The following is a 25,989-nucleotide window of genomic DNA, read 5'->3' on the forward strand; positions in this document are numbered from 1 at the left end:
GCAGCAGATGGCTTCTGCCTAGAGGTCTCACTGGCAGAGGGTGGTCTGCAGAGCCAGGGTAGGAGGCACAATGCTGGTTTTTGCAGTGTGCACCACTCTCAGGGTTATGCAGCCTTGCCTGTGGCTGAAGAAGTGCTGGCTGTGGCCTTCCTGCCTCCTTGCACTGTCACCATGCAGGTAGCAAGGCAGCTGGCTCCTGCTGCGTCAGCCCATAGCTTCCCCCCAAGGCAGAGACAAGTCTGTCATCTCTGGTTGCAAGAAGAATGGAAGCAGTCTGCTGGACAGAAGTCTAGTGGTGGAGGCAATAAAAGCAAACTCGTCACATGCAACATGCAAAGCATCTGTGCCTTCTTGCTGAATTAGGAGAAGTTATTTGGCATGTTAGAAGAAAACTGCCTTTTGCTTGATGTTCTGCTTATGTGATACCCACATCACCTTCCAACTGCCTAAATCTGCTGCTGCTGAGGTGTGGGGGAAGTTGACCCCCTGCAACAGCACACCAGGCAAAGTGAAACCACCTCCTTGTAAAAACTACAGTCCCTGGCAGCATCAGCAGCAGTCCAAGAGAACTTCTGGATAGCTACAACTTATTGTTCCCAAATAATCCAGTAATTTCTGTGCCTAAAACAAAATACCTGAATGCTCCTTCCTTCCAAGCCCACACCCATCAGACAGGGACACCTGAGGGGAAGCACTGAGCGGAACACAGGTTGCATCTGGCTGGCTGTTCATGGAGCAGCTTCTCCCTTCCACAGCCATTTGTACCAGCCACATATCAATGCTGCCCAGATCAAGCCCAGAAATTTCTTCCCAAAGTGTCTTCGCAGTATTTATGTTCACTTGGCCAACTGGCTGGACAGGGCTCCCCCAAATCACTCCTTGGGATAAAAGTTCATTTCCAAGCAAAGCACCAGCTGGAAATCAGATGGTTGGGTGCCTTCTTGTAGAACCAACATCAGTGAGCACAGAGCTGTATTTAGGAGTATCGGTCTATTTTCCCGCTAACAGCCAAGTCCCTTTGCCTCACCAGGATGCCCCCAGCCAGGCACCGTGCCCTCGCCAGTGCCACCAGATTCTGTATGCTGGCTGCAACACTCTGAGCTCTGAAATGATCCTCATTCACACACCCACATCCCTACCAACAAAGGCAAACGCCTGTCCCTCTCTGAGGGGCTCTAAGGAAAGCATGGGGCTGCTCCCCTGTGATGTGGAGGTGGAGAAAAACTTGTGGGCTGTGGTTGTGGGTTGGCGTGCTTAAAGCGGTAAAATCCTTCAACAGGCTCGAAGCCTTCTGCACCTCAGACCAACTCCAACTTGGCATCATGTGCCTCAGTTACTTAACAAATTCCCCGAGAAAGGGAGAATGGCATCCTACAGGAGTCAACTAGCCCCTCAAACCTCACCGACTGAAAGCACACACGGCAACTAACAGACATCAGTGGCTGCTACAAACCCACAGAATCTACAAACTCTCACTGCCATCCTCTCCAGCTCAATGGGTTCTCAGGATCAAATGCAAATGCTGGAAATCAAATTCAAATGCTAGAGCAGACACTGCTCTTTACAAGGTAACCTGTGAGACTGTTTCAACAAGACAATTATTAACAAATAGCTTCTTCTATCAGTAGCTCCTCAACATTTGTGCCTGGAAAACAGCCTTTCCTCCTTATTACTGTCCTCCCTTGTGCCAGACAGGCAATTGGGAGCCAAACCACTCCCTTTTATCCCTGCTCCAAGAGATTGAACTGAGCCTATGCATGCCACGGTGCTGCAGATGCTCTGGATACAAGGCCTCTATCTCCTGCAGAAGTGCATCAGGCAACGACAACACACTAAACAAGTACTTCTTTTCTACTGCCAGAAAGTTTACTGATTTTTTCCCCCCTAAATTCTTTACCTGGCTGAAGACATACAGCAAGTGATAGACTTGCAGGGACTGGGTCACTCTGCTCCATGCTTGTACAGGATCAGATCCAGGTCATAAACACTAATCCTAAATCATCAAGTGTGGATCTAAATCCCACCCCAAAAAGGGAGCACAAGGTGGTCTGCAGAAAGTCTACATACAAAGCTAGATTTGAAGGCTCTTCATCTTAGAAGTCTAAAAAGCACCCTGTCCTTGTGTGAATGTCACCCAAATTTAGCACACAAGATCACAAAAGGCCAGTGCTGGACCATCAGCCCTGTTTGTCAGGGTATTACACAAATGCATTGTGGCATCAGCCCAAAGTCCTACCAAAGTCAATGGGGTCCTTTCAAGATTTGCACATCGCACTGCCAATCCCCAAAGATAAACACCACAGCACCGTCACTAAAAAAATCCACCCTTCTGGCCTGGAAAAACAGGACTAAATCTAGATTTCATTAAGTCTCTTCATCAAATATTAACATTTAGGTATGGGGAGACGCCCATGAAGGTCACTATATACCTGACACTACTAAAAGTCCAAGCTCCCCACCTTACTGTGAAGTAGACAGACGGGTTTTGAACTATGACAACTACAAACACAGCATCACTTACCCCAAGCTGAATAAATATTTGCATGACACTTTGACTCAGGTGTTTAAATTCTAGAAAATGTCTGGCTTTATCAGCCTGAATCACAGACAAACAATACCAAATACTATCACGAAAAGCAACAATTCAAACAACAATTTCAAAAGGTTAACATCAAACGCTCAGCGACTGCACTTTATGTCCTGTTTTAAGAATGAAGCCCACAAAATTCAGAGGAAAACCTGGCTGAAGCAACCCAAATATCCTGTACCCACAAATAACTTTTTCCAAAGCAACTGCCAGACTAGGATGCTCTGTATATTTTTGTCAGTACCTACAAGGTCATGACACAGGGGAACCTTCCATCTTTTGCATCTCCCCTCTCCACCCTCATGAAGAGGCAGCTGGACCCTACTGCTGGACCTTGGAGCATGCCCTTCAAGAAGGGTGGCCCAATTCTGGCTCCCCACTGGGAGCTGGTGGTGCCACTTGCATAAGGAGCATCCAAGATGAGGAGACAATTCTGATTGTCCTGCCATGCCTGCACCATGCTCTAAAAGATCTGGGCAGGGAGGTGGCACCTTCCCTTGGATGTCACCCTGTTCTGTTTCCAGGAAGGGAAGACCCTTGAGGAGCTATCCATCAAATCCCACCCACCGTCCTGGGTGACAAATAAAGAAGGGCTGCTCACCACCAGGGTAAGTGCCTTCGTCTGCTGTTTTAAGGGAACTCTACTCTTTTAATTAGTCTAAATTCTCAGACACACTAAAATATGTGACTTCTAGAGACCATTTTATGGGTGAAACCCTGGCGCTGCTGAAGCCACTAGCTGTATGAACATCAACAACCTCCAAGCAACTGCTTTATTGATCATACTGTATCGATTGGTCTTAACATACTGATCAAGTTTACATAATGAAATACAAAGAGGATTTTTACCTTGTACCACTCTGGACTACAGCACTGGCAGTAGCTCTGGGGTTTGTACAGATACACTGCTAGTAGGAGAGTTGTGATGGCTTGGCTGCTACTGCTAAATAAGCTAAAAACAAATTAAATATTTCTCCAACTAACGAAAAGTTGCATAGGGAAATCGCTTGCCAACCACTCTCCACATAGGTAAATGGAGAACAAGTGACTCACCATTCAGCAGAAAGAATTACAAGTTGTGCAAAAGGCAAAGTGCTTCAGGGAGAGTGTCTAGACTATGCAAAGCAAGGCCATAAATTACACCTTTTGAAATGGTGTGCTGTAACAGGGCTTGGAGCTGCATGATCTGATAAGTCTTCTCCACTCTTAGTTCATAACATCTCTGGCCAAGAGGTGCCACCCACAATAATTGAAATGTCAGGCTATGGATCAGAAACTGCAAAGTTTTACAACAGCCAAAGACCAAGCTCACAGCCTATTTAATTACCCACTTCACAATCCAATAAACTGCAAGTATATAAATAGCCAAAGTATGACAAATATTTAATATGTTCTAGAATTAAATTAAGATAAGGCACTGGCAAAATAAATGATAAGTGTTTTAACTGAAAACAACCACTTTCTGCAGATTCCAGACAATTTGAGCACAGTAATCACATTCTGCACTCCACACTGCTAAGCAGCACAGCATCTCAGATGTGCCAGAACTTCCTTGCCATGGTGATGCTCTGCAAGCAGGCTCACCTTCACTTCAGGGTTGGCACAGAGCTGGGGACAGCCCCAGCCAAGAGCCCAGCCACACACACAGCTCTCATTTGATGGTGGCAGCGGCCTGTGCCCACATTAAGCCATCTAAGTGGTGAAGCCAGCCCCTAACTACTCTTCCAGGTTTGTAGCAATAGGCGTAGCACTAATTATCCTGCAAGCTTTGCTGCAACTACAGAGCTGTGCATGAGGTTCAACTCATACTTGAGAACTGCCTGGACCTTGCATCTACTCCTTAAACAGCACTAGACAGCAACTGAGGGACAGACAGAAAACAAGCACAGCATTGTCTTTACCTCTCCTGCCCTGCAGAGCTGAGAAAACCAAAAATCTCCATGGGTTTCCTGGGACCAGCAGAGCAGAATCTGACCACAAAAACGAATTCCTCCAGCAGAAAGCTGCTAAAACAGGTCCCAACACCACCTGAGTTCAGGGTCTGTCCCAAAAGAACAATGCGTTGGTGGTTTTATGAGAGAACTTGTATGGCATGAGAATAACAATCCAACCCATAAGGAAGAAGTATGTGGTTATTTGGAAGGCTGCACTAGCTCTACTATGTCCTAACTTGTAGCATCTGCGTGCCTGCTGAAATTTAGTGTTTTAAGATGCATTGTAACCGGTTTAACAGTTTCTGACCCCTCACACCTGTTCTGCATTAAGCACTGTGCTTAAAACAATCACCATTCAGCAAAGCACAAGCTTCAGCGCTGTGCTGAATTTGACTGAGAATTTTGTTAATGCACCTGATGTCATCCCACAGGCTTACACAGGGACCCAAATCATGAGCCACTTCTCCCAGGAGTAGCCCTGGTAATCTGTAACATATCTGGAACTTTCTTCATCCCACATTTATCCCACTGGGAACTGATTTCCTCTCCTGCCTGCCTACTTCCTTGTTCTGCAGGAAGGAAAACAGGCAATGGCAACCACGACTGCAACAATGTCTGACCTAATGTGCTCTCCACACTTTATCTCCTAAAAAGTTTTTTCTACTGCCCCTTTCCCAACAATGGTTTTTCAGTTTACGCTATTTTGAAGGAGCAACCAGCGATGCCAGGGCTTGTGCTGCGGAGATATTTAGCAAGAGGTACAACCTGCATCCAAGGTTTGCATCACTACAGAGACACACCTTGTCCAACATTCCCTAGGCTGCCAGCTGAGCTCTCTTCCCAAAGGTTTCAGACAGATGGGTTCAAGTGGGAAGAGGTACCAAGCACAGCTGGTCATCTCAACTCTACCTCCAACAAATCAGCACGAGCTAGAGAAAAGACCATACACATCCTGGGCAAGCAATTACCAAGCTCAGTGCCATCTGCAGTAATAAAACACATTGTTCTGAGAGCCACGGAGCTGGCAAAGCCACTTTCCTCCTGAGCTGCATCGTGAGGCTGGAGCCTTCCATGTCCAGCAATATTGTAAGCTCTGATGGAAGTTTTCCCTCCACATTCAGTAGGTCTCTTGCTCAGATTCCCCTGTGTCTAGCAAGGGCTGCCCACACACTGCACCCTCCTCCCATCTAGGGTAGAAGATAAAAATGAAATCTCCCTATTTTCATCAAGCTTTACAGGGATGAGTATCTTGCAGACCACTGTCTGCATCTCAAATGTGTCTGGAATTCAGTGGTGGTTTTAAAAAGAAACCTAAGTGGGAAGCAAGACAGCACAGGCAGATATCTAATAAGCCTTTTTTTTTTTTTTTTTTTTTCTTTTTTCTTTTCCCTTAGGAAATACTGCTAGCGAGATATAAATAAAAGAACTTACAGGTAGACATCACGGATGTGTAGTACTCAAGTGGAGTCTTACCCCACAAACATCAAAATAAACTGAAAGCAGAGGTGTAGACCTGAACACACTAATCTTAAAAAACAGTTTTTCCTCTGTCGCTGAAATTTCTGGCATGTCAGGATCAGAAAAATACCAGTTCTGAGTGACGCCTGATTAAATTCACCTGGAAATCTGAAACACAGAGTTTGCTGCTGGTGTAAACAAGCAGTGCTGTCATGCCCACACGCAGTAAATACCCAGCTACACCATCCATTCACACTTTTCTGCTGCTCTCTTCACTCTCATATACATTCTAATTTATCAAGCAGCAGGTAATTACCTTTGTGGTGCAACAGCACCTTAACTACACAGTTCCCTTTGTTCCAGGGAGGTTCATGGGTGCTGCAGAACCCCAGGCTGCATTTTCCAGCTCCAAAGCACTACACCTGCGTGTGTGGCTGTACAACTGGTGCCCGCTGTGCCCGTGCAGTCACACCACCGGAACACGCGGCCCCCGGGGCACCAGGCAGCTCTGACACAGCAGCACTGCAGGATCAAGGAGAGAGGATTACACACCTCAGGGGAGGTACCACAGGGATCCACAGCGCAGGCAAGAACTTCAGGGCCGCAACCGCAACAAAATCAACTCTTTCTTATCTGAGAAAATTGCAAAGAAGGTGAAGCTTTTAGAAGCTGCCTGGGCTCTGGGAGCCTGGCAGGGGCTGACTGCAAAACAGCCCATCTCAGCTGTGGTGGGGATGGGCTGGCTGTTATCAGGTAACCCAGCCAGGAAACCACTCTGCAGGGCAACAGCCTCACCTGCAAAGCCATGGTCACCTGCAAAGCCATGGTCACCTGCAAAGCCACGGTCACCTGCAAAGCCATGGTCACCTGCAAAGCCATGGTCACCTGCCTGGGCTGTGCTCAGGATCACAGCATCTCCCATTCCACAGGGAGAGCTGTGAGCCAGGTGAAGCCAAACCTCATCCTTCTCCTTCCAGCACTGGGCAGAACCTGCTGAGCAGGGCTGGGGACAGGTCCCCAGCACTCACTGCTGCACAGTTCTGCCCAGACCCCTCTGCAGTGCCACCTCCCTGCCATGGTGTGGGGCCTGAGCAGCCTGGTGTGAAGCCAGGTCCCCTCACCCGGGCAGGGCCCCAGTGGCTCCCAGACACCCTGTCCGTGGGCAGTGACTGCAGTGCGCAGGTTCAGGCCCAGGCATCTCCAGAAGCCCACATGTGCAGTGCATCAAGCAGCCTCCCTGTCCAGCACCACAGGGAAAGGAGGGAGCGTGGTCCCGCACACCAGCCTGGAGACTGCAAATGACAATGCTTGAGGATCTTCTGCTCCCTGTTTCCTCAAGGATGAAGCAATTCCCTGGCAAACCGCAGACTGTGAGGGTGGAGAGGCAAATGGCACAGGGAAAAGGACACAGTTTATCCCTCCTCTGCTGATGAGCAAACTGACCCAACAGTCCCCATTAGAGCAGGACCAAAATCCAGTTTTCTCTCACCTTTCCCCTAAGAAGCAAAATGTATTTGTTCCACTCTGGTGAGTCTTGAGCACCTGATACTTTCGTCATTGCTGATGACCCAACCTACACACTGCAACTGAAGCCTGGTACTCAAGAGGGAAGAAATCCTGCACCTTCACCCCCTGGTCCCCCTCCAGCCAGAGAAGGAAGGGTGCACTCTCCCAGAGGGATGTGTGAGGAAAGCAAAGCAGAGGAGCACATGAAGTTCATCAACAAACTCGAGGCCCTGGTAGTCCTTTAATTAACTTCAATTGTCTTCAGGAGTCATGGCTAAGAAAAAAGGGCAAGGATCCTAGCATGACAACTGAATATAGGGATATACAGAAGACAAAAAAACCAGAATTAAATCACCTTTTCAAGGGTGAACTCAATTTGACATGTGTTATCATAGTAAATTTAGTTATCATAATTCCATTTCACTGCTAAGTTTGAAGGGAGATGGTCAGCCCACCAAGACACACTTATTTTAGCTATGCTAGTAAGCCAGAAATGTTTCCCTATGTTCTTCATTCCACAAGAACGGATTACTTCCTCCCAAGATCCTGTGTAACTTCCACATATCCTTGAGTACTGCTGTCATTTTGTAATTTTTCTCATTACTCCTAACTTCTTTGTTTTACCTGCACTTTACTCCTCACCTTTTCCTTTCCCTTCTCTTGTCCTTTCACAGTGGACTTTTTTTGATTTCAGGGACTATAAACTGTTCTTTCCAGCCACTCTTCTCTGAACTGCTAAGATGCTGAATGCTCCTTTGGGTAAGCTACTTGTCAATTTCAGTTCACTTTTATGTGAGAAACAGTTGCAGGATTTGTTTGGTTTTATTTCAGTGAAATTAACAATCACGTAAGTTTCATTATCTTTCTCTAACACAAAGAAGTTGCACCGGAAACAAAAGCCAAAACAACTTTGGAAATTCACAATCTGTTGAAAAGTGTTGTAGGCAAAAAGAACAGATAAAAGAAACTCCAAACCTGGCTCTAATTTCAGCTATGTACTTTGCTCAGCAAACAAAAGCAGATCATTCAACCTTCCAGCAACAGATTGTCCTATATTGCCTTTAAACTACATGATACAGTACGGATACACTTTCCTACCTCCGTATGTTGCAATGACTAATAATAGTCCTGTGGTGTAGCAGAACTGAATGTCGTTTGCATCACTACATCCAGGAGTCTGCCTGAATCGTAAAGGTCATTTGTGAACACAGAACAGTATCAAGGCTAAAACTACAGCCTTCTAAGAAACTCAACCGAAAATGGTGACAAAAAGTCAGCCAGCTGTTTCAGAGGGCTACACTGCACCACAGACCTAACTCTGGCTGCCACAGGGAAAAGTTGGCTGCCTTTGACTGAAAGATGCCCGTGTGCAGATGCAGAAGAAACTTAATTTTTACCCTGGCCTAGGAGCTTGTGCCTCAGAGGAGAAACAAGCTCTAGGACAGCTTCTGGAGATGGGGAGCCCGGGTGAAGCGCTCCTGCCCAGCCTCTGCCTGGAGCAGCACGCAGCCCTGATGTGGTGACACACCTGGGGAGGAAAAGTCAGGACTGTGGCAGAGACTTCATCACAAACCTCTGCTGATGCATTTTGCTGGGAAGCTGGTCTTGGGGAGCTCGCCACACATAAACACTTGCAAGAAGTTGAAATGAAACTCAGCAACTCCCCAAGTCAGTGCCAGCACTCCCAGTTAAGCAAACTTTGCAGTAAGCATGGAGTTTGGAGTCCTGTTGCAGGAGGAAACAGCACGTGCCTGGTGTTTTCCAGCAATACAACCCATTTCTCTGCTTTTGACAACCTTCAAACATCCCAAACTTCCCGAATCCCGACGTTGCGTAACTAGAAGCAAGGATGTATGTCACCGCCCCGGCTCCGTGTGGGAGACCATGTCGGGGAGCAGCACGGAGGGTGACAAGGGGTCAAGGGGTGTCCCCGAGCCCCGGGACAGGGCTGCTGCCAGCAAACCGCACCACGTGGGCCCAAGGTGCCCTGTGCCGGGAGTGCCCTTGGGGTGCCCGGGGAGCTGCAGGCCTGGGGAGCAGCAGGAGAGGCGAGGAATGGGCAGGGATGCAGACCGAGGGGTATCTAGAGGAGCGTGCAGAGGGGTAAATCAACAGCGGGTAGGTAAGAAGGGGGCAGGTGGGTGGATGGCAGGGGTAGGCAGCGAGCAGCCAAAGGTGGGTGATGGAGAGGAGAGGCAGGGCCTGGCCAGCAGGGCAGGGCAGGGCAGGGCCGGTACCTTCTGCTGCCGGCGGGCCATGTCGGTGGGCTGCTTGGCGTTGAAGGGGTAGGCGATGCAGCGCATGACGAAGACGTAGAGCTGCAGCTTCTTCTTCCTCTCCTCCTCCTCCCGCTGCAGCCGCTCCAGCTCGTCCTTCTCCTTCTCGCTGGCCACCGAGGGGCTGGGGCTGGCGGGCCGCGCCGCGCTGCTGCCGCGCCCGCCGGGCTGCAGCCCCCCGGCGCTCCCACCGCCGCCGGCGCCGCCACCGCCGCCGCCGCCCGGGCCCTCGCCGGGGCGGCTGGGCGAGAGCCGCGCCGCGGCGGGCGCCAGCGGCTCCTTGCCGCTCTCCTCCTCCACCAGCTCCTCCGACTCCTCCTCGCTGGACGACGGGTCCAACATCGCGGCGGCGACGGCCGGGCTCGCTCTGGACTGCGCTGGGCTGCGCTGCGCTGCTCTCCGCTCGGCGCGTCCGCGCCCGGCTCCGGCTCCGCGCGCCGCCGCGCCCGCGCGCCCCCGCCCCGCCCCGTGCGGCCCCGCCCCGTGCGCGCGGGCGCTGGCCGCGGTGCTGCACGCGCGGGCCGAGGGGAGCGAGCGCCGAGCGGGACCCGCGCATGCCCGGTGGGGGCCGCGCCGCCGCCATGGCCCCGGGCGTGCGGGCGGTGTGGGGTGGCGGCCCGGCGGGCCCGTGTGCCCGCGGTGTCCCCACAGCCCCACACACGCACCGCCGTGCCCGCGGTGTCCCTACGGCCTCACTAAGGCATCGCGGAGTCCTCAATGTCCCCACAGCCCCACAGAGGCGCCGCTGTACCCGCGGTGTCCCCACAGCCCCACACAGGCATCGCGGTGTCCTCAATGTCCCCATAGCACCACACACGTACCGCTGTGCCCGCGGTGTCCCCACAGCCCCACACAGGCATCGCGGTGTCCTCAATGTCCCCACAGCACCACACACACAACGCGCTGTCCCCACAGCCCCACCCCGGCGCTGCTCTGCCCGTGGTGTCCCCAGAGAACCCGCTGTCCCTCCGAACCTCCGCAACCACACGCCGCTGTGTCCTCAATGTCCCCATGGACACCAATGTCCCTGCCGTGCCCCTGGTGCCCTCACAGCCCCACACGGACATCGCTGTGTCCCCGCAGCAGCCCGAGCCACACGAATCCCCGCAGACCTGAGGCTCGCAGCATCTGTTTTTCCACCAAGCGGCTCTTCTCGCACCTCAGTGTAGCTAAAAGTCTTAATCGAAAAGTGATATTGCTGATAAATGTTTCATCCAAGCCGCTAATGATTACACGTGTAATGATATAGTGGTGTTCTACTTTGAGGATTACCTGGGGCAATCTGGGGACTTCAGGAGCCGCTCTGAGGGATGAGTCAGTGAAGATATCGTGTGCTCAATGGTTTAATTTTTTGGTGATTTTCAGATGTGATTGGTAATTCATTTACATGTATTTGTGGTCGGTGGGTGTTTTCAAGGTTTGTTTTTTGTACTCAATTAGCAGTGCTTCTTTTCTAAATGTCAAAATACCTGTCACCTGTTAATTCATGTTAATAAATATTTAGGAAGAATAGATAAACACTGGCTCATGGTGATGGTGCTGTGAGAATAGCTTGCGGGAGAGGAGATGGGCTCTTCTCACGATGTGTTCCAGTGTTTTCATAACAACTGGGCTTTCTGAGCTTCTTTGCCTACTCCTAATTAAAAGCTCAGTGTAGCAGAGGAGTCTGGAAAAACTTCTGGGTCCTACATTTCTGAAAGCCATGACAAGTGGCTGAAAAATTGGTGTAGAGAGCAAAAAATGGCTTTTCCGTATAACATCTGTATTGTCTCACCCCTCACATGGGACTGAAAATAGAATAAAAGCTTTTAAAATGCCTCTCAGTTGCCCCATCTCTAGGTCAAAAAAAGGCATAATCCAACGTCTCCCCATTTCCATCAGCCTTATCTGCTAGAGCTGTGACATTCTACACATCACCTTGCCATGGTGTGTGTTGTGCCAGCAATGTGGGAAGACCTGGGGGTGACAAACTCACAGTGGGAAAAAACAAAATTGTAAAGTTCCCACAAAGTTTTCTGTTGAAAGGAGCTGGTCCAAACTGAAGCTAGGAAAAGATATTTTCGCCCCTCTCAGCCTTTCTCAGTATCATTTCATTTCATGGCCCCTATTTTATTTTTTCCCAGATAATTAGAAGTACCATGACATCATTACTGTGTTGCAAATAACCCTGCTCACCCAAGGTGTGTGGTTCTGCTGCCAGTCCCTTGTGAAGGGGACAGGTCATATAGCACCTGCTATTGCCATTTGGCCCCCAACATTGCTAATGCAAGGATAACTACCACAAGGGTGATGGGATGTCTCAAAAGTCTCTTCCTCAGCAAAGTCATCTTTTTTTTTTTTTGTCTTTTAGTTTTGCATTTCTTTCTTTTGATTGGTGCCATTTTTATAGTATCCATCAGAAAAAAACCTTGTCCTGAGTCCAGTTGTGCCAACTTTGAAGGCAGAAAAAAGTTGAATAAATTACATCACTACCTATGATGATATTTTCTATAGACGATCACACAACAGAGGAGAAAGCAGAAATCTTTGGGATTTCAAGAAAGATATGTCATTTATTGTATAGGAGAATGGAATAAAAAAATTGTGACATGAGGCTGCAGGTGCTCTCCGTCATAGTTGAGGAGGCAGATGTTCAGAAGCTGCAACCCTCTGTCTTCCTTCTCCTGGACAACACAGAAACAAAGCTGTCTTTGATGATCAGAGGAAAAATGGACCATTTTTTATGAAAGGTTTTCTTCCTGTGGCGATTGCTGTGATTGTTGAGGTAACTCTGCAGAGGTGGATTCACTAGAGAAAAGCAGCTGGGGATGACAGAAATAACTTTTGCTGGTAGGAACATCACAGACATTGAGTATCTGACTATAAAGACAGATTGACTTTTCTGACAGATTGTCAGAAAAGTTTTCTTAAATTAACTGATATATAATAGATACATACAACCACAAAAAAAAAAAAAAAAAAAAAAAAAAAAAGCACATGTTCTTTTTTAAAGAGCCTTGAGAATTATATTTATCGTTTAGTGAGTGAGATTTGGCTCACTAGAGAACTTAGAACTTGGTTGTGTTTTCAAAGGCCTGACTGAATATCGAGGCATGGTTTATCTGGAACTTTTTCCGGTCCAGAGAAGCAGGGAACAGTCAACGTGATCGACATTTTCTTTCCTTAATTCACACAGCCATGTTTTCACAGTGACTGTGTTTGAATGTACGGTTACAACATTCATGCTTTTTACTGAGTAAAGGAAAGAATCAGGTCAAAAATTCTCAGGCCTCTTGCTTTCTCTTTCCAAATGCCGTATTTGTCCAGAGAGATGTATGCAGCTTCCTCTAAAACATCTCTCACTTGCAGTTGTTTTCATCTTGTTGCAAGGCACTCTGTCTGGCATCGTGCAGGAAAGGAATCAGTGGAGTGATTATGAAAATTATGTGTACCTAACTTCCAGTGGTATTATTTCATGGTAGGTACTTGTGTAATTACCCATCACAAGTGGGTAAATGTAGATAAATAAGAACATTAGCTAAGTAATTTTTGATTTATATTGGCTTTTATTGCTGTTTTCTCTGGATCCTTAAAACAAAGGCTCTTTGGGTTAAAAGGTTGGATAATGTTGGGTAGTTCATTTTCAAGATGAAACACAGCTGCAAAACCCATGGTCCTTTCTAGCTTATCACTTTGAAACAGGCTCCAGGAGGTTTTAAAAATCTGCCCCTACATACTTGTTCCCAGCATCATGCGTTAATTGCATCTGCTAAAACACTTTCCAGAATAATTACTAAATGAGATCCAAAGTACCTGCATTACCAGCTCTCTTGCAAGTTCCAGTAAGAGGCAATACTCACCAGTGGGAATACCCCACCTCTGTGCCTGTGCCTGTTTACACTGCAAACAAGAAGCAGCAAATACACACACACCAATCCCTGCTGAGGGCAAAATGCTTCCCACTTCTCATGGTTGGAGCCACTGCAGCTGAGTAAAGGAGATTCCAGGTGACCTGAGGTATTGAAAACAGAGTTGGATGAAGAATAGTAAAAGTATTTTGTGAAATGTTTCAAATTTGTTTCCATTTTGTACAGTGTCAGAGGGAAGAACCTGCTGACATTAGAAAAATCGCTACTGTAGTGATTGTATCTCTCTCCAGTTATTTCCATTGGACAGGGGAAATCAGTGTAGATAATGATTTGTGGAAATTACTGTAAAGAAAAGCAGAGCTGAAGCAGAGGCCTTGGCTTTGGGAGGAGACTTCCTGTGTACGTGGCACCGGGTGCTGTGGCACTGCCTGTGCCAGCAAGCTGGCAGGACGCAAGGCTTGGGAGAAACCCTCAGAAAGAGTGAACTCCACTTAGTGAAGCCATTTGGGGGAGTTTAACAGAATATCTCCCTCAGGGACGCTCGCATTTGCATGAAAACCAAACAAACCCACACTCTTTTTATTAATCCTGGTTAAAGGCCTAAACCAGAATATTTATGAAAGCTGGAAGCAATTAGTGCCTTTGTAAAATCTATGTGCACTGATGATGGGGAGTTGCAGGGACTGTCTAGAAGAAGAAAGAGAGAGTAAGGCCCATTTCTTGTGCTGTTTAGCCTCCTCTGAGATCCCTTGTGGCCGTGGAATATGATAGAATTGTTAGGGCTGGAAGGACCAACCAACACTGCCATGTTCACTACTGGATCATGTCCCTAATGGCTACACCCACACACCTTTTGAACACTTCCAGGGATAGTGACTCCACCACTTCCTTGGGCAACTTGTTCAAATGCCTGACCATGCTTTCAGTGAAGAAATTTTTCCTTAATACCCACTCTAAACCTCCCCTGGTGGAACTTGGTCATTTGCAAGTAACTTGCACTGAACATGAGGTTTGGAAGCAAAGCGAGAGCAAAGACTCTAGTGCTTGGGCACTCACTGCTTTTCCCTGCCAGTCACCCACTGCACCCATTAGCTCCTATCTCTTTTCCAGCTTGGATGGTGCTATTTTAATGAGCCTGAGATGATTTGCCTTATCAATGCAATATGCTGGGTATGGATCAGAAAACACCTCTGGAGGGGTGTGCAGAGACCCACCCCTGTTACCCTGGTTTTTCTGAGCCTTTTAATTTTCTTAAATAGAGTCAGATCTTTTTAGTTATTGTACAATATTAAGAGCAGTTTTCTACCTTTCCCACAGATGTAACATAAACAAATCCTTTGTTTTTCATTCTCTGTCCTTTGTTTGCATATTTCTAACCTGAAAACAATTGTAACTGACAATTGGTCTGGCCACTGAAGCTGAGGGGTGGAAACCCCAAAAAGCCAATCTTCTGCTAGACCCACAAATGTATAAAAAGTAAGAAATAAACAAAGGGGCTCTCTTCTCTCTGCTCTCTCAGCTGGGAGCTGGATCGGATGGACCTCTGCGAAAATCTCTTGTCTGCGTGTGACTGCTTTGTGTGTCTCGGTGACACACCCCAGCTAGGATTCACCCTCACTTTGAGACCGACTGCAGAGCAGCTCCTGATTTTTGACAGGGCTGCCCAGTGCCAGCCCCCCAGCAATCACTGGGTGCCTGCTGGCTGCCACTCTTGGTGTTTATAGCAGTCCAACAACGGAGATAATTTGTTCTTCTGGTTGTTACCTACTGCAAATTTAGCCCTTTGGCAACATACCATCAAAACATGAAAAAAGTTTTTGTTTGGCTGTACATCTTGCTTTAGAAAAGCAATTTTGCAATACAATTCTGGGTTGTACCTGATACTGTATAGGTGAAAATTAAAAGGAAAAAATAGGAAAAGTAGGTGGCAAAGACTCTACTCAAAAATATCTTACGGCTCATAAAGATGAGAAATATCAGCAACCACTGAAAGAGGAAACACAGGAGCTGCTGAGGGCCAGCCTGTCTTAGGCTGTACAACAGGTAGTGCCAAGTAAATTGTACCTTCTCATGAGGACTTGCTGCCACATCCTTGGGCACATGCTGTGAGGGGCTAGACAGTTTGCACCTTGCAACAGGGCACTTTAAAGAACTGGATAATGGGAGTGTGTGAGTGGGCAGGTTTGACCAGCACATCCTTTGATTTAGGCATGAATAGAGTCTGGCTACAGAGTGCTGCTGGAAAACACTGCCTCTTGGTAATAACACTCATTTATAGAGTGGAAATAGAAATCCTGGTGTGTCCTACGTTCCATTTCTTGCACTGTTTCCTAAAATAGCAGAGGAAGCAATCCTTGTTTCTTGGTAACAGAGTTATATAGATTTCTGTGTCTCCCAAACAGAGTGGCTTAAACTGGTGCTCTTTTCACCTGTTCACTCACACTCAGCTAATATTTACTTTGGGATCCTGGCTGCACCAGGGCTGTGGCAGGTGCAAAGCAGGGGCCAGACAGAGCTGCTGGCCTTACTTAATCCTTGACATCAGAGAAGTGTGAGATGGGGAAGGGAGGCACCATGGGGCACCCAGCCACTGCAGATGCAGATGCTGCAAGGGCTGGGGTATCACTCTTTCAGTTCAGTATTTCTCTTATCAGTGCTCAGCCTGCTCCTTGCCCTGCACACAGAACATTTACAGCCCTGAAGTATCGAGGGTAAGCAAGTTTCCTTTCTTCAGCAAACTGCCATCTGAAAGGGAAACTTCCAGCCAGCTGAGGGTCAGTCTCTCACAGTGCGACCAGTTGCCTGTGTCCTGTGCAGTGGTAGCTGCCCACTGGTGACAGGCAGGGCATTTAAAGGCTGGAGTTACCCCTCTCTACCTGCACTGCTGGAAAACTGCAGTTTGCAACAAGATAACCTCCTAATCTATTTCTAGATAGTGTATTTGAAGGTGCTTTGGAAAGACTTTTCAGTTCCTTGAAAAAATCTGTTGAGCCATCATTTTCTCTCTTCTCCTTCCTTTGCAGGTTCTGCTCTCCAGACCTGATTAGCATCTGCAGGAAAATGAGACCTCCCACAGCATCCAGGTTCTGGAGTTAGAAATAGCCCTGTGTGCTGAGGTAGGAGTGCTTATTCCACCCTGTAGCTGGATTTAGATATGACACAGCTGCAGCTGTGTGGGGGGTGCTGTTGGCTGGGTTTGAAGCAGCCCTGGCCTCCACAGGCAATGTTGCTGCCTCTCTAATCCTCTGCCTCCCGCAGTCCTTCTTCAGGAAGGAGACAGCCGGCACATCGGCTTTGGTGCCTCCTGTGCCTGGAGGCTGATGCTCGTGATGATCCACCCGATGTGTTTCTTCCAGGCACCTATTACTGCTCGGAGGCACTGTGGGAGAAAATACTGCAGGGAGAGAAGGGGGGATGTACCATAAGAGGCATGTCAGGGCAGGAACAGAGGGGGAGAGGTTGAATCGCCTTCTTGGATAACACAAAGCAGGAGATGGGGAAAGGTAATAGTGATAGGAAACATACTACATGCCCTGTGCCCCCTGCTCCCCTCCGCGGGCCTGGGCAGTTGCTGCTTGCCATTGAGGATGCACTTGGTCTTTTCATCGTCTTCCTAGGGTTTATTATACCAGGTGTGAAAATAAATAACAACGAATTAGCCTGACCCAGCAGGCCCTGAAAGAGACGAGACTCTCTCCATGTCTGCAGCTACTCAGCAAAATCCACAAGTGAGCTGTTTATCTCCACTTTCTGGCCAGACTGGCAGCATCACATCCGTGTCAGGTTCAGCACTGAAATCCTTTTCCAAACCCTATTGAGAGGATTGTAGCAATATTTTGCTGCCCAACCAGCACTGGCTCCCAGCTTTCGAGGCGTCTATAATTAAAAATGACTGAGTCTTATTGCAGATGGGAGGACCATGGGCAATTTATCAAATGCACCCTATTCTGTTCACCCAGAGCCTGGAAATAATTGCAGCTGATCTAGTCCAGCATGCACAGGGCTCCTACAAAACCTGGGCTGGATTACTGTGCCTGATTGCTGTCCCTGAGGTCACTGCAACTCAAGGTGCATCTAATTACTTACTTTTAAGTTTTTTGTAGTAGTTTTTCAACCAGTCCTCATCTTTCAGGAAAGAACCGAGAGAACAGAGCAATTGATCTGTAGCAATTATACTCTAGCTGTGTGGTTGCTTCTCTGAATGTACAATGCTCCCACTGCTAAAGAAATAACTCTGTATTTCTACTAGGCTTTGAAGTATCTTTGTTCTGGAAGAGCTGATTTTACGGGTCTTCAACACATCATTGAAAACTTACAGCTAGTGCTTTTTTCTTGATAATTATGAACCCTTGAATTTCCTTTCACATGAACCACTTCAAGGGGTTTACAGAAATGACTAGACTTCCTCTGGGGCCATGAATCTCTCTTTTTGTTAAACAGCCCAATCATGACAAATGCCTCAGAGTCACCATTTTAAAATAAATGCACTATCAGTACTGCAAAAATCTATGTGAATTAATATGTAATATCAGTAAGTAGGACGCTTGAGCAGTATTTTAGGCACAGAATAAATATTTAATGATTTCTGTTCCACATTTAGTGTGAAAATGATTTAAATGCACAGTATGCTCCCTGCTTACATATCAACAATTTGACACAAATACCAGCCGGCTGTTCGTTACTGCCCGGTGATGCTGCTCGGGTGTGTCCTCACCAGTGGCACAGCTATGGCTCACAATACTTCAGAAAATAATACAGAAATTCCTCTGCTATTGATTCAGCAAAGAACTGGCTCAGACTTGGTAAGCTGACTTGATGCTGTTCATGAGGACTTTGCTGCTGCCATCCTGGTAGGATAACATCCAGCCCATTGTGTGTGGCATCCGGAAGCTTGGCCAGGGCTGGCAGGAGCAAATGCGTTTTCAGAGGTAAGGACTGGGGAATTTACTCCAACTGAAAACTCACAAACCTAGAAAGGTAGCTGTTTCTCCTATGATAATTTTGGAAATGAATGTGATCATCTTGACACTCAAAGACCCATTGGGAAGAGAACTTGTGTCCCCTCCTGGGCTGTTCAGGAATTGCTGGGTTTGGTTGAATTTTGCCCAAGAAATTTCTCTGGCCACTCCAAAGGTTCATTTTTAAATTATTCACATGGACAGTGCCACTGTCAGGTTCCCTTGGAAATTCTTGATGGATTCTCCTAGGAAAGTTTTAGGCTCCCACAAACTCAGAGAGGTTGAAAGCTACTTTAAACCAATCCATTGCCAATTTGGGGGAAAAAAAGAGTAAAAAAAAAAAAAAAACCTTTATCTGGATGCAGCAACAATAAAGAAACTCAATTCCATGCCTTTTGCTTGGAATCCCCTGCTATTGCAATGTCTCCACTACACAAACATTGTTATAGATGAGTTAGAAGCACAGCACCAGAGCACTACAATGTCAACCTGAAGAGGTCTGTACTTGTGGTTTCATCGTGGGGGCTGCTGCACTCAGGACACCTGGGGTGATTTTGCAAAGTCAGTGAAGAGCAATGCTTGACTTTTTTCCTCTTCTTCTGCCGTAAGCAGCCAGCTTGGATGACAGGCTGATTCAGAGGTCTGACTGCTACCCCAGGCACAGCTCTGCTGCCAGCCTCACCCTTTCCACTACAGGTTCTGCCTTCTCAGACAAGGCAAACCACAAAGCTCTGTCTTACAAAATCTCCCATTGCAACCAGCTGCCATCACTGGGGATATTTTCACCCAAATGAGACACAGCTAGCCCAGTTTTGTGGAGAAATGCAGCTCAAATACAGCCCTGGTAAACTTACAGACTGATAAAGCTTCCAAAGTTTACACAGAGAAAGTGATTTTCCTCAGCAGTGAGAGGTCTGGGGCTGTGCTCACACTGCACATTTTACAAGCCAGTAAAGCAACTGCTAGTTGAATTTGTCCCTTAAAAGCATATTAATGCCTCTTTACACCATGAATACCTCCTCTAATAGTTTAATTCCACTTTGATTCTCTAATTTACTGATGGGGAGGGTGCTGAGTTGCACAGATTTCACCCTTCTAAGTAATTTGACATCTCTGTACATGATACTGTACAGCAGCAGCAACAGAAGAGGAAGGTTTGATGTAAGTTTTAAAAGTGTTGGTTTGGATCCCTTCCAAGCATCTGTGCAACATTTGCATTTCCCATTTCTCCCCAAGTATTTTTGTGGCTAGCAGTATCTTAGATGCAATACGAAACTTGATCCTGGAGTGATATCAAGCACTGTATAAGTACATACACACAAACAAATTAATATCTCTAAATGTAAGTGGTGGTTAAGTAGCTAATAATGACAGTAAAATTGCTACAGAACTGCCTTAGTGCCTATTACTAAAAAATATTATGTTTTTTGTAATGATCTTAGGACACTATTACTTTTAAATAAATTATAAAAATGGTCAGATCACTTATTAAAAATATTTCTCCTGTATCATGGTTTCTGTGATTCACAGGAACATCTTACTGCCTTGGTCTTGAGCGGTGCTCTGAAATGAACATTGTTTGCTGAGATATTGCACAGAACAGAAAAGATCCTGTTGAACAGCAAATCAACCTACAACAGGTAGTCAGTGTCAGAAGATGTAATATTTTTAGACTACAAACTTGCCAAGCTGCTTCCACCACCACCCTCAGCCAGAGCACGGCCTGTCCTGCAGAAAAACTGTTTCAGCAGGTGCTTTGCAGCAGCTGGTCTGTGATACCAGCAAAGCCCTGGTATGGAACAGAAGCTGCTCTGCTCTCCCAGGTCTAATGCAGATCTCCCCATCTGGCATTGCCTCGAGGGCTGCACGTACTTTGGGTACAAGGGCATCTCAGCTTGCAGCCACACAGATGCTGAGTTCCCAGGACACCCACCAGCTCCCCATCAGCCTTGGTGTGAGCTTCTCTGCCTAGAGCCTCTTTATCCTGTGTGTATCAATCAATCACATGCCTTTAGGACAAGTCCTAAACTTGCAGTTTTGCAAACCCAGGGTTTATTTCTCTGAACGGGATTGTGTGATGAAAGCAGCTTCTTCTAAACAGGAAATTTTGAAGTGCAGGGCTGAAACTCATTGCTTTATTTGCCTTGCTGGTATAATCTCTGGCAAGCTGACTTAGTGTAAGCCATTTTACTGTCTGTAGAGCAGAGGGACCAAGTCTCTGTGCCTCTCTCACAACTTTTTTGGATCAAAGAAAACAGCTCCAGTCAGCCTCATGCCACTATAGTGAGATAGCAGAGTAGGGGTGAGCAAGGTAATGTGGTCCCTGGATGGGCTGGGACAGAGGTGAAGAGGCTGCATGGAGCAGCCTGACTTTGTCATAGCCAGCAGGACTGAATCTGCTGGGGAGTTCAGGTCCTCTGGAGCCTATCAGGTGACTTCCAACCGAGCTATAGAGGGACCTGATTGGGATCAGATACAGGTTTGTGATCTTGGGCATTGTGCTGTACACGCACCATGCTGTCCATGCTTGGTGCTGTCTGTGCACCATGCAAACATGCACCATGATTTATGTGTACCATGATGGCATCTGCACTGTGCTGCCTGCACTGTGTGTACCTGCACACTGTTGCATGTGCACTGAGGTGTGCATGCCCAGTGCTGCGTGTTCACCATGTCATACTCCCCCCATGTTGTACGTGTGCTGTGCTGGCCATGCTCTGTGCTGTCCATCTGCTACATGCGTGGCAGCCTCTGCTTGGTGCCCAGGCACCATGTGGAGGGACAGCAAACCTCTGTGAATACTTGTGGAATCATTGCTAGCAAAAGCACCATGTGAAAACCAGGAGCAACACCTCATGCTGTGGAGGACCAGCCACAGGACAGTGAGAATCACTGCTGAGGGCAGGGTGGTGTTCTACAATGATTACATGGAGATGGAAATAACTATGAAGCCAAATAACTCTAGTGGAGCTTGCAATGAGAATGAAAGAGACAATTCACTCCCTGGACTCATCCAAATTTCCAAGCACATCTTCAGATGGGAAGACAGCCAAAGTATTCCCCTCAGGGAGGCAAGCAGTGGCAGGGGGGAGATGAAAAGCAACACTGCTCACTAGATTTCCAACAGCTGTAAAAAGGCTAATAACAGTTAAACCCTGTAGCTTGAAGAGCAGTGGGAGGTAAAGAACTCTTCACTGGGAATAACTGTAACTACAAAACCTGCCTGCTGGCTCCCCAGTCATCACAGGAACCAGCAGTTATATCACCCAGACAAGCTGCTCCTGAGAAGGCTTTGTGGTGTGCCTTTTCCTTGGAGGATTCCACTGCCATTCCGTGCAGTCCTATCAGTGCACAAAGGTGTCTGAGGCCACAGACAATAAGGAAAAAGCCTCAGAGTCTGCTCCACCACTATACAGAAACTTGAACATGCTCCTGTGTGGTCAGAAATCCAGGGCCAGGGACGCCTCCCTGCAGAGAGGGAGGAAAATACCCAACCTGCTCTGCCCTGCAGTGACACTACCCAAGCTGAAATCTGAGGACACAATCGAGTCATTTTTCACCCACAAGTGATGAGAATGGATTTTTGAGGCTGACTGCAGACTCCAAAATGGAATCTCACCCAGTAATTCCTGATTGAACATACCTGCACTTCAGCAGTGCCTTAGTTCACAAGCCCCAGTCCTTTCGGAAAACCCTGCAGGGTGGGGGAAGCTGGTGTATCTACACAGCTTGCTGAATATTGTCTTTATTAAACTTTTTGTGCTCTCTTTTTAGCCTTCGGCTTCCATCTCATTGTGCCATTTTCTGCTAGATGACAGCATCATGTCCTTCCCCTGCACTGACTTGTGCAGAGTCTGGTCAAGCCACTTCTTAAGAGACAGTAAATTATACTGAAGTACCAAAAATGCCAGGCTCAGAGTTGTTAATCAAATTATTGACTGACTTCCATGTACTGTTTTATGCAAAGCTCTATAGCAGTACAAAGACAGTATTCTCTCCTATATTTTCTACATATTAAATAGCATGTTTCTCTGTCTAAAATGATCCAAACCTATTAAGGTGTCATGTTTATTTCTTGCTTTCTTACTGTCCTTCATCTGTTAAAAGTGTTATGGTTGTAGATGAGACAGAGAGAGAAATCTCTCCGATGGCCACTTTCCTTAATGTTTGCTGCCCTTTTGCCCTCTGAAACACAAAGTGAAGGACTAGGTAAATACTGCTGCAGTTGATGAAGCCTTCTGAGGGCATATGTCACAGCATCCATAATTGGATTGTCTCTTACTGCCTAATTTCCCATGGTAACTCCTGGCTGAGGAGCTGCTGCTCCTGGTCCCACCACAGAGCATTTTCTGTGCACTAAGGGAGGGCAGAGAGTAGCAGGCTTCCTGGGAAACCTATCTCAGAAACACTGCCACATGGAGGGTGCTTTTGAGGGAAGGTGGTTTTTAAATGTTCTCTGCTTGCCCATAAAACCCCCCACATGCACCCGGCTCAGATGCACAGGGCTGGACAAAGGGCAATGTTTGACATGGCAACGTGGCACTTGGCTGGTCATGGAAACAGCTGAGACCACAAACATTCCTGAGACCCAAAGGAACAAAAAAAATAAGCACAGTTGTTGCTGCCTGTGATTTCCAGGTACCACAGGGACTTCAGCAAGTCTCTTTGAAAAGGCACATTCACCCCATCTCTAAGAGTAAGCAAGGGATATGATAATCAAGGCATGAGCCAATCTCTGAAAATGCAAATGCAATATCTATTCTTCAAAGATCTGCCATTACTCTTCATTTTTTTTCTCTTTAAGAATAAAACCAAGCCTTTTCAATTTTTACAAAAAATTGCTAGATTGCAGCCCTTCAGAGATTTCATTAGTGCTCTTGGTGCTGAAAAGCTTTGGGTAATTAACTTAGGAAAGAATGGTACTAAAAGGGCATAAGATACAAGTTTAATAATGCCACACAGATAATGAATCTTCCCTTAATGATAAAGGGCATTTTTCCAATATTTTCCAAGCCTTTTGAAACCTAATTTAATCTGACAAGGATGAATATGAGTAAATAATACATGAAATTTACTGAGTGATTGCCAGTCATACAAACACTCCTCTGCTTGCAGCATTGTGTCTTGGTCATTTCACGGGCTTCAGCAGATACTTGAGCTCTTTAATGGATTGCACAGACTCATTGTCCCACTGCCTGGGTGGGGCAGAAGAGGACAGGACTGCTGAAACATTGACCTTTTCCTTCCCTTTAATTTCCACCTTGTTCTATAACATTCTGATGTTTGAAGTCCTGCAATTGAACGTGTGGTGTGTTGTTAACATACTGCACTGCAAACTTTAAAATCTGGAGGTCTGGGGATTTGCAGGCAGTATGGGAGGCAAGGCTGTAGGCTGTTTTGGAACAATAAAGCAGAGCAGGAGATCCTCAAGCTCCGCTGCTTCTGGGTCTCCAGCCCACGTGGCCACTGCGGTAAAGTTGCAGTGACACCCGTCATGGAACATGGGCTGCTTCGGGACAGGGAAATGGTGGAGGAAGCAGGAGAAAGGAGTTTGCAAAAGAAGAATGTGTGAAAGGGCTGATGGGTCGTGGCATTCCTGTGAGATCTGCTGCAAGCACCGTTCAAGCCATCTATCACGGAAACTGCAGGTTCCTTACAAACAAGAACCATCTTTTGCAGAGATTGCAGCACAATGGGCTTTTTCAGGCTGTGGTCAATCCCCTGTTATGGCAAGTACCTTCAATATGCCTGATAGTTCCCGTGTTAGTAGGTTTGTCTTCTCAGCCCTGAAAGGAGACCATGCAACAAATGGAGATGTTTATAATAACATCTCCAAGGTCAGGGGAGATATAATGCACCCAAAAGAACTGAATTTCACTGGCTTCTGTGTTGTTCTAAGATAATTTACCGTAACATTTCTCCCAACTATAGAGCATGTCTTGTATTGCATCCATAGCTTGAGGGAGAAATATCAATTGAAGAAACTTTGTCAAACTGCAAGGTAAGGTCCACTTACGTTTGACTTCACCAGTGAATCTTTGAATTTTTGGACTGCAGCCATGCTGACATTTATTTCCACAAGAATTCTCCAATAAAACAGAGTATCTGATATTAATGTGATTGACCTGCTGGCCTTGCTGAAACTGCAGGGAAGTAAGTGTACATTTAATCAATTTTGCTGTGCATGTAGAGGTCATCATTGTGAGTGGTATTCTGGAGATGCTGTTCAGTTACTTGCTCTCTGCAGAAAAGGAGATTTGGGATCCTGGTATCATCTAAAGAGTGTAAATGTCCAACAAATGCCTTCCTATAGGAGCCTGTTGGGAATAACCTTGATGCACAGAGTGCCATGTATTTTGGAAATTTGTTTTTTCCCTGCTCCCTGATTACTGTGAGCATCCTGTCACCTGGTAATGGGTCACTGCTGAGAGCATGCTCAAAACTGCTGAGTGCAAACCATGGGATGCCATATGAAAGGTTTTGGAGTAAAAAAGAAAAACAGTATTCCTGAGGAACTCAATGGTTGGGAAATGCATGGACTGGTGTACAAGATGAGGAAGATGCTAGCAGAGCTTTGCTCTAATAGATTTATTTTAAATTTAAACTTAACCCAGATTCTGGTTTTGATTTTTGTTTGTTTGTTTGTTTGTTTTTGTAATTCTAAATGAATAAGTGACTTTCTATAATTCTTTGATGTGAGCAGTCAGAGTTGACTCTTGTGACTTAGTTGCATTTTATGATAGCAACCTGATCTGATGGCTAACTGTGTAAATTAAGCCCACCATAAAGATCCTATGTTTGTTTAAGTGGCACTAATTTCTGTGTTATTTGAACTGTAAATTCCTGGGGCTATTTTTCTATTTTGTATTTCTATTTTGTATTTATACAAAGCTGCACACAAGAGTATTACCAGAAAATAATTACAACCTGGGGACATAAATAAGTGGAGAACTATTTATTTGGCTTCCATGTGGTACAAGCATTTATCCAGCTAGGTAGTCATATGCTGGAGGACTAAAATTTCTCAGGAATATAACATGTTATTCTCCATTCATTCACAACCCAGTGTGCTGTTTTTTAAGATTCAGACTGTACAGTGTGAAGGAAATTGATACAATTTGTTTTAAATGATCTGAGAAAAATGCAAAGAAAAATATCTTCATCAAAGAGGAGGGTGCTGCCTTCATGACTTGCTGGCCTTTGTCTTCTACTGAAGTCCCCACAAGAGCGTATGACCAACACACTTACTATTCAGATGAGCTGAATTTTGCATTGGGAGCTCTTTGTTTGAGAAATTGAGAAATACACACACACACACACACACAAAAAAAAAAAAAAAAAAAAAAAAAAAAAAAAGGAGTGCCTGTATTTGAGAAGGTGGTTAAAAAGAGAGTTTTCTCAAGTCTGGCACTGTGTGATTAG

General features: G+C 46.4%; 1 protein-coding gene across 12 annotated transcripts in view; it reads right to left on the bottom strand.

Annotated features, from left to right (window-relative positions):
* The window catches only part of CADPS (calcium dependent secretion activator), a 207,938-nt gene extending 197,835 nt beyond the window's left edge, over positions 1-10,103 (bottom strand). For all 12 annotated transcript variants that reach the window (XM_040076170.2, XM_058422205.1, XM_040076175.2 and 9 more), the window contains exon 1: positions 9,723-10,103. In XM_040076170.2, the coding sequence (XP_039932104.1) occupies positions 9,723-10,103 (381 nt within the window). The remainder of the gene's footprint in view (positions 1-9,722) is intronic.
* Positions 10,104-25,989: the final 15,886 nt, after the last annotated feature.

The sequence above is a fragment of the Hirundo rustica genome, chromosome 12, assembly GCF_015227805.2.
Source record: "Hirundo rustica isolate bHirRus1 chromosome 12, bHirRus1.pri.v3, whole genome shotgun sequence".
In the NCBI taxonomy this organism is placed as follows: domain Eukaryota; kingdom Metazoa; phylum Chordata; class Aves; order Passeriformes; family Hirundinidae; genus Hirundo; species Hirundo rustica.